We start from the raw sequence: 12,737 nt of genomic DNA on the forward strand, positions 1-12,737 counted from the left end.
ATAGACAACTGGCATACCCCACTCAACCTAAACGTGGAGATCTCTCTTGTCCAGACGGACGAACGAAGCTAGAAAGAGCGGAACGCTCTGCCCCGAGACTGAAGGATTCTCTTACCATCTAAAACACCAGGAACTATAGAAAATACATCGCTAAGGAGCCTGGAGTGATAGATGACGACGATTCCACTTGGGCTCCAATGCATCACTGCAGGATGCAGGGTGGTCATCCAGATAGAGTACACTGGTAGTCACGACCAGGTAACGAGGATAATACATCAGTAGCTAGGAAGGAAATACCAATTGATCAAATAAAAGGTACTGTATCATAAGTACGAATCTCAAGCCATACTAGTGACTCAAACCCACAACTGTACTGGGACCTCGCCGTTATAACGGAGAAGACAATCCGACACAACAGACCGGACGTAACCCTTGTCGACAAGAAGGAAAAGGCTACCTATCTGATCGACTTATCGGTGCCCAACACTGGCAATCTCCAGGAAATCCATGAAGAAGTGATCAGGACATACACAGACTTAAGACAGGAGATCAAAGAGATGTGGCATACGCAACAAGTTATGACCATTGCAATCAACGTGTCACCCATTGGTATGTTGCCAAAAACCCTACACAAGAGCCCAACGGCAATAGGGCTCCCAGAGAACACTCACAAGGAACTCCAGAAAGTCGCAATCCTGAACACCTGTAGGATAGTTAGAGAGTTCCTGGACCAACAGTAACACCTGATATAACAACTACCCATTGTATCAGTATCCATCACGGTGTGGAACCCCCATCAGGGAGAATTATTTATAATATAATAACAACTAAAACAACAACAGGTGCATTCATTTTTTTTCTGTGGCTTTATTAAAATGTCAAACGAAGCGTATTAATTATGTACCATATTAATTAGTATTGTTACCCGCGGGGGCTCACATCTAGTGAGTATGGGCTTGGCAAACCCAGGGTCCTGAGCTGGATATCATCATTCTTCTCTTTCTTGGTGATTCCTTTCTACTTCTCTCTCTCTTTCTCTCTCTCTCTCTCAGGGGGTAACTTGGGAATTTTTTTTTTTTTTTGGCTGGTGCAGCATAAGCCTCAGGCTTCCTTGTACCATATGGCCATTAATAATAATAATAATAATAATAATAATAATAATAATAATAATAATAAAGTACTGAAATGGCAAAAAGATGCAGTGAAGCAATGCTTCCAATAGGAAAAGGTCTATTATGACATAAAATGTTAATGTCTAATCTCAGAATATTATATTAGGGTCACCTGGTAATTTCTTACATATACCCGTATTTTTGCGTATGTTTTCTCGTCGATTTTATTGTTTTTCTGGACGAAAAAACCTTGTTATCCGCTTATGAGACCGACTAACTCAGCCACGGAGTGAAAAAAAGCCTGTTAAAGATACTCGCGTCATCGACGAGATTCGGACCTCGACGTTTTGCACACCGTGTGGGGGACGATATATATATATACAATATATATAAAGTAACGAGTGTTTATTTACACCCATTAAAAATAAAATTGAAATTTAAAGTTTATGACACCCCGCCGACTGTTGAGTCAGTACTAGTAGCAAATTCAGTTAATTTTTTATTATAAAATAATTTAGATATTCTGAGTAACACGCAATTTTTATAAGTCCTTTAATTTATTCAAAGTTTATATTTAGAAATACACCAGAAATAAATTTCATAAAATTTCAGTATAGTCCATCGACAAAATGATCTACAATGAAATGAAAAGTTTGTTCTCGTTCTCTTTAAAGTTAATTTTAAACCAATAGATGTCGCTACGAAACACATTTTTGCAATTACGAACGAGAGTAGAGTTAGAGGATAAGCTCCACCACTCACAGCTGGGGAGGATAGATGGACGTTCAAGGTTTTGTTCCTTCAGGTGTCGAGGGATTGTAAAACGATCTTTCAGTGGAGAGTAGCGTGGTGTACTGTTGGAGTATGTTTGTGATGCGGGGTAGTTTGATATGGTGTCTTAATAATTGTACATATCTTCGTCATGGACGGATGCCTCTATATTTCTTTAAAGATATTTGTGAACCCAGAGTATCACAACATTTTCTATTCTGAGAATTGGGAGTGAATTTGTGTGTTCCAAGGAATTTTCCTCTGGATTACGGTTTCAGTAATCGCACCGTAAGGCCGTCAGCGTCTGGCGTCACGTTCAGAACTGGCGTTTTACTCGTGTTTTTAATCGTCTGGTCATCATGGCGCTCACTCAACCCAGTGTAAATTGTAGTTTGGATGATATTGATTTGAACAGTTTAAAGGTAACTATTTCATTGTATAATTATTATCGTTTCGTAGTATTTTGTAATGGTTGCGCGTTCCCTTGTCGTGAATTCGTATCGTACGAACGCGTACAATTTTAAAATATCGACTGCTGCCGCCCATTGACAGTTACGTACACATGTTGAGAGCATTGTGGATTCGGGAAATGCGTCATTTTCCTTGTCTGCGATGATTCCAGGAAGACAAATCGACGTTCTTTGTTACACACGTTTTGATTTGAACAAGGAGCCACTACTGACACACATTTATAAAATATACGAATATAACAGCAGTTACTGACCCAACGGATGTAGATGACCCATCGAACAATCTTTCCTGTAAGAGAAAGATTTATATCTTGGGGTTAAAGGTGAAGGCTAACTTGTTGTCCAAAGGTTATTGGCCTGTTTCTTGTCGTTAAGTGCTGTTATGATAAACCATCTTTAAATGTTGGCACTTCTTACAGTTATCATTAAAATGTTAAACAAGATTTTGTTAGTGGTTTTTTTTTTTCTTTTCTTTTGATGATTCAAAAACGGTTGCAGTGTTTTACTCGTTCTTTGTGCTCTCCACCCCTCCACTGGTTAAGAAGTTAGTTCGAAAGAGAATATTCAAAGCTGAACACCTTTTGCAAAACATTTGTCTACAAAGTGAACTTGAGACATTCATATGGCTGCTAAACGTATTTGTGGAGTCATTTTAGAAATGTCACAATTTGGGCAGCTAATTATTGTCTTTTTAGGAATTTTTTTTTTTATTGTGTGTGGTTGGTTGGCCATGTCTGTCTTCTTAAAATCGTTATTTTTTTATTATATTTAATCGCATATTGTAAGAGTTCCAATTTGTATTCCCCAGAATAATTCGCAAAACTTTAAAACTAAAGCAGAATCAAAGAACAAATAACTGTTTGCCCTTAATGTCAGTGTCTACATCCATCTATAGTAAAATTATTTTTATATGGAAGAACATATGTGAAATCACATCTGCTCTATATCTCATTCATAGTGATCTCATCAATAGTGTTCGTAAATCCAACCCCCCCCCCTCCTCTCCGGTTGTTCCGCAAAGTGAGCTTGCTACACGAGTAACAGCAGGCTACCTTTACAGGAAAAAAAAAAAAAAAACAGGGTTGAAATCACGAATTTAATTCTTACATGCATTTACAATTCTCACACTTCTCCTCCCCGCATTAGAAAATAAGTCATTTTGGAAAGGAAAAATAAATTAGAAAATAACAGGTTCAGAACGACAAAGATGGATAGTAAAGAAGCATAATGAAAGTTTTATATTGATGACCTTTTATTTATTTCAAATAATAATAATAAATAAAACTTTAATTTGGATTAAACGGAAAATGGTGGTGCTAGTTATATCTTTATGTAATTTTGACCTGTGCCATTCAGTAACATTTTTCATAACTCAACATTATTTGGAATCAAATTTATTATTTTTTTCTTCACATTAATTGACAGATATGCACATTGTTTAAAAAATTACAAGTTTCAAATATTATAATATTAAACTTTTATGACAGACTAAGAGCCTGAGAGGATTTACTCCACGTGATTACGGTAAACTATTCTCAAAACATTTAAACTAATCCTCCATCAGAAAAAGCATTATAAAAGGACGAAGGTTGTTCTGTGAGAAACACTCACTGGCCGAAAAATTGAAAATTTTTGAAAGGTTTTCCAAATTGGAAACCTTTTGCAAAGGTTTCCAATTTTCGGAAGAAAAAAAAAAAAAAAATCCTGAGCCTATTTGAAAAAAATAAATTCTAATTATTTACATGATGTAAATATTTATAATTTGACTTAATAATGTTAAATCTTTGAATATGTTCGTTACAGCTATAAAATTAAAGCCATCCTTCAGGAAATTCATTAATTAGTACAAATAAAATATGAAGCATCCTGTAACATGGATGGTAGAGATAAGGTCAAAGGGGAGTGGGCATATCCAAATGATTAGCTAAATATTTGAATGCATTAGAAGCAGATAATAAAATTTATGGTAAAACTTCGGTATCTGGTGGCCAATGACCGGTTTTTTTCTTGAAACCTTCCTGAAGTTGCGTAAAAACCTAACCTTTTTTTCACTAAACAAAAATGAAAGTCAATTGAAAACATGGCTCCTCTTAAGTGGGTTTTTTTTTTGCCACTTCTAATTACAACTTTCTCATTTCATGTATGTGTACAGAACCCAGAAAATATAAAAATTACTGACAATACACTGATATTTAATTGCTGGCAATCTGCTGCAGCCTACACTTTACATGCATGTAAAGGATAATGTTTGTTGCAAATTGGACCCACAGAAACATGTGGAAACATGCATCATACAGAAATAGGGATGAGTTTCACTATGATGTGATATATATTTAGGAAGTTTAGGCAGTATTATGGAAGTGGCAGGAAGTTTTGGTTCTTATCAAAAGCAGCCCAAGTGTGACAAAAGCAGGAGAACAGAAACAGTGCTGGATTAAGGTAATGGCTAGTAGGGCTCTTGCACCATTCTTTAAGGGAGTGCCAAATATCACTTATATAAACTCTAAAAGGAAGAGGAATCAGATTAGTCCACTTGATATCGATGGTTCAACTGTTGATCCTGATCAGATAGCAAACAAACTGAATGAGTATTTTGCATCTATATTGAAAATGGCAGAAGGTTATCAAATTATAACAGGGTGCTTAATGATTTTGTAATAACTGGGAGCAAAGTGGAGGAGAAATTGTTGAAGTTAAACATAAGAAAGACACCTGGGGTAGATGGGATCTATCCAGTTATATTAAAGGAGGCAGCAAAGGAACTAATCAAACCATTAGCCATAATTATGAGCGCATCTTTGGACTCGGGGGGGGGGAATACATTTGCATGTGCAGTATCCCCAATTCACAAAGGGGGATCGAAGGGTGACACGAGTAATTACAGACCAGTTAGTTTAACTTCTGTTCCGGGTAAAATAATGGAGTCGCTGGTTAAAGATGCATTGCAGGATCATCTAGACAAGACTGCAGCAATAATTCAGACACAGCATGAGTTTGTTAAGGGAAAGTCTTGTCTGACAAATTTGATAGGATATTATGATGTGGTTACAAAGGAACTGGATGCAAAAAATAATTTTGATATCATATATTTGGATTTCAGGAAAGCTTTTGACACTGTTGTGCATGGAAGACTACTGTACAAATTGGAGCAGAATGGTATTAAGGGTAAGTTGCTACAATGGATAAAAGGGTGTTAAGTGGGAGAAGACAGAGGGTAGTAATCAATGGATGCTGCCCTTCATGGACTAATGTTATTAGTGGAGTCCCACAGGGTTCGGTGTTGGGCCCACTGTTTTGTATATTCATCAATGATATTGATGAAAGTATATCAGGCTTAGTGTCATAGTTTGCAGATGATACAAAGGTTGGCAGGGTTGTTAATGACAGTAATTGGTAGTGTGCTACTGCAAGAGGATCTAGAAAATTTGGGCAGATGGGCTGAGAAGTGGCAACTGAAGTTTGACATTGACAAATGCAAAGTACTGCCTATGGGTAGAAGTAACCCCAGAGGAACGTACCAACTGTGTGGTACTACACTTAGGGTGGTAGAAAATGAAAAAGACCTGGGAGTAATTACGCAGTCAGATATGAAGTTTTCTGAGCAATGCAGATAGACTGCAAGAACAGGTCATGGGGTTTTTTTCAATGATATACAGGGATTTTGCTAGAAGGGAAAAGGAGGCAATTATCCCTTTGTATATATGTCAATGGTCAGGCCACACCTTGAGTACTGCGTACAGGTCTGGAGATCTCATATTAGGAAGGATGTAGATTTGCTTGCGCATGTACAAAGAAGGGCAACAAGATTGGTGAGGGGAATGAAGGGATCCTCTTACCAGGAGAAGCTTAAATTCCGCAAATTGCCAAATTTAAGCTTCTTTTGGTAAGAGAAGCTTAAATTTGGCAATTTAAGCTTCTCTTATTAATTTGGCTGGAGACTTGGCACCTGTGAGGTGATCTGATTGAGGTGTATAAGGCCTTGAATGGGTTGAGCACGCTGAATTCTGTTGGGGTTCTTTCACTTGCTCAGATTACAAACCTAAAGGGGCATAAATTTAAATTCAGGAAAGACAGTTGTAGAAGAGATGTTTCCCTTTAGCCAGCGGGTGGTTAATTGCTGGAACAAACTTCCATCTGCCTTTGTCATCCATTCAAGGAGGAATTGGGCAGACTTTTAGATGGAATGGTTGTATGAATTTTTTTTTTTTTTTTTGGCTGATGCTACATTAGCTCATACATTTACTTTCTTGCATCACATGCCTCTATTACTATATTACAAATCACGGAAAACAAAAAATATGTATACCGTATTTCCCCATCTATACGACGCACCTTTTTTCGAAAAATTTGGGGTCTAAAAACTGGGTGCGTCTTATACAGTGGTTTTGGATTTTTTTTTACTTGCATTTCCCACTTTTTCGTGCTTGTTGTCTTTGGGCTCATTGTTTCGCACTTGTTACCGGTATATTAGGTTACGTTTTGCCACATTCTGCCCAGAAATGGCTTAAAAGATTTTCGTACAGTGCTGAATTCAAGTTAAAAGTGATCCAGATTGCAAAAGTGAATGGAAAACTGAACATAAGTTTGGTCCTCCTCCAACTGAGAAAACAATCAGACTGCTATGGGAAGAAGAAACCCTACTGAAAACATCACAGCAGAAGGCCATGAGAGGCAAGTCAGCAAAATGGCCTGATTTAGAGAGGGAATTGAAGATATGGATTGAGGAGCAAAGGGCAATTGGAATTCTTGTGTCCACAAAGATGGTTCAGAATGAGGCAAGAAGAATTGCTGATTTCAAAGGAGGACACAATTGGTGCTTCAGGTTCATGAAACGGAATGGACTAAGCATGCATACACGCACCAGACTTGCCCAAAAGATGCCTGAACGCTATGAGCAGAAGGTCCTTGAATTTTATCGTTTGTCATTCAATGTCGGAAGACACATCAGTTTGAGTTGGGACAGATTTCAAATACGGACAGTCTCCCTTCAATTTGATGTCCCAAGTAACAGAACTGTTGATAAGAAGGGAGTGAAAACTGTAACCGTGAAAAGAAGTGGACATGAAAAGAGCCATTATACAGTTCTAGCTTGTTATGCCGACAGAACCAAGCTGCCTCCTATGCTGATTTTCCAACGCAAAACAATGCAAAAAAGAAGACATTTCTCTAGGAGTGATTGTCCATGTTCATGACAATGGTTGGATGGATCAGGATTGGATGAAGATCTGGTTTGAGAAAGTTTGGAGCAGGAGACCAGGTGGGCTCTTACGCAAACCTGCCCTATTGGTGCTTGATCAGTTCAGGGCACACATAACAAAAAATACAAAGAAGATTGCTGCAGAGCAAAAAACAGAACTTGCCATCATACCTGGAGGCTTGACATCCCAACTCCAACCACTTGACGTCAGCATTAACAAACCCTTCAAAGCTGCCATGAGAGATGAATGGAACCAATGGATGAAGTCTTCTGGGGACAATTTGACACCAGCAGAAAGAGTGAAGAAACCAACTATAGAAGTTTGTACCTGGGTGAAAAGATCCTGGGATAATATCAAGATTGAGATTGTTGTCAAGTCATTTAAGAAGGGTGGCATTTCAAATGCCATAAATGGAACTGAGGACAAGGCAATATATGAAGACAGTGATTCATCATCAGACACAGATGAAGACAAGCTAATGGATGGGAGTTTTTTGACAGTGATGAGTTGTATGAATTTTATGATGAATAAAACTTGAGTTCAATAACTTTATGTAGTACATTTTTTTTTTTCAAATTTTGGGCCTCAAAATTAAGGTGTGTCTTATATACATGGGAAAATACGGTACATACATCCTTAGTAAAGGGACACCAAAATATCTTTCTGCCTTGGAGCAGAAGTCCCTTGGTCTGGCCCTGAACAAAAATCCTGGAGTAGCATATAAGGTAGGTAGAGAGAAGAGCTAAGAGTGGTTGTAGATGAAAAAGACTGGGTTATGATTGAACTTGGCATCCTAACCATGATTTCTAGGACCTTGGCTAGTATGGAGAAGGATGTCATTATCTCTCTCTGTACAAGATGATGGTTAGACTGCACCTAAATAAAAGGTGTAAAACTTTTGGAGAGGATTCAAAGAAGTGTGACGAGATGAGTGATGTATGCAGATCAATGCACATTTGAAGAATGGCTTAGATGTTGAATGGTAAATTTTGACAATTAGTCATAATTAAGGGGGAATCTTATTGCGATGTATTAAGTGCTGGGAGGGTTGAGTAAAATGAATGAGGAAGATCTGTTCTCACTCATAGACGAGACAAGAATCAGGGGCACAAATATAAAATCCTCATGAAGTAAATACAACTAGATCTCAATTTACTTATGGTAGTAGGTTGTCAATCTGTGAGTCAGGCTAAATTCAAAGTAGAATTGAATGTTTATCCTGTGGAAATGGAAAGAGGACGAGTACCCAGTTTTGTTTTATTATTTTATTGGCTGATGCAGAAAAGGTCAATTTCCTTGTATTATTTTACTTTTGGTCAATGTGGGGAAACATCATTTTTCTTGAATTATATGACCTTAGTAATATAAGTTTTCCCAGATTCAGAATTTAGGCATGGCAGCAGAGAATCTGTATGGTGCGAGGTATTTGAAAGCAAAGGTAAAATTAGGGTGTGCTACAAACCAGAAGATTGTAAAGAGTATATAAGTACCTCTGCATGTAGATGGAATGGGTGCACAAGTGTGATTGCCTTATTATGATTGATTTCAATTTGTCCCTTTTGTTTGGAGTAAATGGGAGGGAAATTTGCCATGGGGACAAAAAGATTTAAATAAGCTAGATTATTTTGCCTCAGCATTTTAGAGAAAATACTGGAGTTATGATTGTTCTAGTTCTGATCATTGCTTATGAACCAAATGCCATTATAGGGTTGATAGTACAGGAATCATTAGCAGAAATGGTCATGCAGTTGTGAGTTAGAAGATAAAGAAAGAGGTTACAGTTGTTAAAAGTAAAGCCATGTTTTTAATTTCAGTAAAGGGAACTGTGACAGTTTAAGATGATACATGTAATCTATCAGCTGGGCAGTTAGCAGTGGGAGGATGAATGTATTATAATTATGGAGTATCTACACATAACCACAGAAGTGATGTTTGCATATATACCATTAAGAAAATATAGCATGAAGAAGATACCAAGATAGATGAATACATAGTTAGCTGGCAAGTCTAACACAGCAAAAACAAGAAGGCATAGAGAAGTTAGTGATGGAAGTACTGAAGCTTTTAACAGCTGTAAGTTGATCTGTAATGGTACCATAGAAAAGGTTAGGCTGGCTGTAAAATATAAAAATAACTGGCTAAGAGAGCAAAGAATGGGAGGGGGGGGGACAAGGAGTTTTTCATATGTGAAAACAAAGAAGAAACAGTATGATATTAATGATATTGGAATCAGATTATTTATTAGAAAAACGTTTTTGGCTGATGCTACATAAGCTCATATGCTTGCTTTCTTGGATCACATGCCTCCATTACTACTAACTAATAACATAGTTTGAATTTTACATAGTTTGAGGCTTTCTGCCCTAAAATATTATTTTAGGTTCAGCCTAAAGGTGGCATATACCCAGTAATTTGAGGGAGGTGAAAGAGTGTATTGAATCATTAAAGTTAGTTATGAGAGCATCATTGCACTGAGGAGAGATTCCTTTGAACTGAAGAATTGCCAGTATATTGCTGATACATAAAGTTAGTTCTCAGAGCGAGGTGGGACCAGTATAATTTCAGAAGGGGAAATCATGGATGCGATGATAAAGAGTGTAATACAGGGTCATCTAGATAGAAATGGAATTCTAAAGCCTATACAACAGTTTTAAGGGAAAATTGTTTAATTAACCTAGTTAGCTATTATGGGCTATTTACTAATGAAAATGTAGGAAATAATTTTGACATTATCTGGATTTTAGCAAAGCATTTGACATCTATTTTTCATGAGATGTTACTACATAAGCTGGAATGTGTTGGGATCTGGGCCAGATTCTGAGTTAGATTGTAGGTTGTGTTCAGGGGATGAAGTAGAGGGTTGTGAAACAACAGTGGTCCCAGTACCAATCCTTTAGGAATACTGCTTTTAACATTACCAGGTGTGGCAATAAAGTTCCTGGACTGGTATAATTTCAGTATAATTTCAGAAGGGGAAATCATGGATGCGATGATAAAGAGTGTAATACAGGGTCATCTAGATAGAAATGGAATTCTAAAGCCTATACAACAGTTTTAAGGGAAAATTGTTTAATTAACCTAGTTAGCTATTATGGGCTATTTACTAATGAAAATGTAGGAAATAATTTTGACATTATCTGGATTTTAGCAAAGCATTTGACATCTATTTTTCATGAGATGTTACTACATAAGCTGGAATGTGTTGGGATCTGGGCCAGATTCTGAGTTAGATTGTAGGTTGTGTTCAGGGGATGAAGTAGAGGGTTGTGAAACAACAGTGGTCCCAGTACCAATCCTTTAGGAATACTGCTTTTAACATTACCAGGTGTGGCAATAAAGTTCCTGGACTGGTGCTGTTGTGGTCATGTTCAGCGAGTGTGAAAATAAACCGAAGTGATATGTTGTTGTTAAAATTCGCTCTAACAGATAGTGATACAGATATTGAGTAGGATGACAAGTTGCAAATAAAAACCATATATGTTATTAGCATTAATGTTCCATGTCATGATTTTGCAATGAACAAATTTTGCTTTAAATGCAAATCTGCAACACAAAAGTATGAAATGGTTTATGGTGATGAAACATTGTCATACCGGTGGGCTTGAATAGTATAAGTGGTTCAGAGAAAGATGAGGATGTTCACAATGACCCAAGAAGTAGGCGTCTGTTAACCTTTCGAAATGATGACAGAGTTGCAGAAGTTTGGGAAATTGTGGAGGAGACTTGTTTGACAATGTCCCTTCCCATTCCTCACTTGTTGTGAAGTGATTTCTGATGAAACATGGCATTGTGCAGATCAGCCATTCATCCTACTTCCCAATGTAGCACCAGTGGATTCTTTCCCAAGGCGAAAACTGCCCTGAAAGGAAAGATTTCAGCATACTGAAGACAAAGAAAAATGTAACTGCTGAACTGAACATCTCTTTGGACACCATTGCAGACTTATGAACCTTTAGAATCATGTAATAAATGCATTCAATTAGATTGTGATTACTGTACTTTGAATAAAAATGAAACCATTTTTAGCTCCTTCGCTTTGTTCTTTTTAATGCACAAGTCCAGGAACTTCATTGCCACACCATATATATACTATTCTGACTATGAACAGACACATTAGTCTAACATTCGACCAGTACGACTGTTCATGGATTAAGATTTTCAGAAAACAACGTTGAATGTATGGAGGGTGTGATGTCAGAATTTAGATATGGTGGAAGAGAGTGGTTTATGAACAATATCAAGCAGTGCTCCTGCAGGATGACTTAGATAGGCTTCAAGGACAGTCAGAAAGGTGGTAGCTATGTTTTAATGCAAAAAAATTCCTAGTCTTACGCTTGGAGAATAGCAATCCCGAAATAACTTGGTGAGGTTTAATAAAAAATTGTAAGGAAAAGTTTTTGTATTATGATGCAGATGGATGTATAAAAGTGTTTTGAGCAGTGTAAGTAGGCAGAAAGGCAAATTATGGCCTTTGGGGGTTCTGTTATAACTCCACCCATGCAAGCATTTGAAAATATTTTTAAAATGCTTTTTTCTGGAGAGTGGGGGGGGGTCATAATCCCACTCTAAGGTAATTATATGATTGCACTTAGAATATGGTGTCCAAGTATGCAAACTGTACTTTGAAAAAAAGGCATTGAGCTTCTTTGCTTTGTAGTAGTGCCTTTTTTGAAGATCTTATGAAGTAGGTTACATGTACCTTCCGTAGATGGGCAATCTGCTTGGTGAGATTTGTATAAGGAAAGATTTGGAATGTGGGCTACAGCCTACGAAAATTGCAGTCTACAGAAGTTCAAGTCTAGTGTCAACAAATATCTTTCGTCTTCTCAACCTCCAACCCAAGCATGGTACTATAGGTTCTAATACCTCTTGTGTTTGGGGCTTTCATAAAAAGAAAAAAAAGCAGTGTGGCACTCGTGCACCTTGGAGGGAACCTGATCAGGTTAAAGCTTTGAGAGGGGATAGCAAAACGAATTAAGGTGAACTAGGTGACATAAATTCAAAGTATGGAAAAAGAAATTTAAACTGTATTAGAAGTTTTCTTTTAACCAGTGAGATGTTTGTTACTGAAATAAGTTACTTCAATGGGTAGTTTTGTGGCTGATATCTTGGGGAAATTCAAAAATTGGCTGGATAAAATATGTAGGTAGTTTTTCTTTTATTATTATTATATTTTATGGGTTATT

At 37.2% G+C, this 12,737-nt stretch overlaps 1 protein-coding gene across 1 annotated transcript in view; it reads left to right on the top strand.

Moving 5' to 3' along the window:
• Window positions 1-1,879: 1,879 nt before the first annotated feature.
• msn (serine/threonine-protein kinase msn) overlaps window positions 1,880-12,737 on the top strand; it is a 555,676-nt gene continuing 544,818 nt past the window's right edge. The window contains 1 exon segment of the mRNA XM_090377310.1: window positions 1,880-2,305. Within this exon segment, the coding sequence (XP_090233436.1) occupies window positions 2,243-2,305 (63 nt within the window). The 5' untranslated portion in view covers window positions 1,880-2,242.

Source organism: Mastigoproctus giganteus, chromosome 1, assembly GCF_048544385.1.
Source record: "Mastigoproctus giganteus isolate SK-2022 chromosome 1, ASM4854438v1, whole genome shotgun sequence".
In the NCBI taxonomy this organism is placed as follows: Eukaryota; Metazoa; Arthropoda; class Arachnida; order Uropygi; family Thelyphonidae; genus Mastigoproctus; species Mastigoproctus giganteus.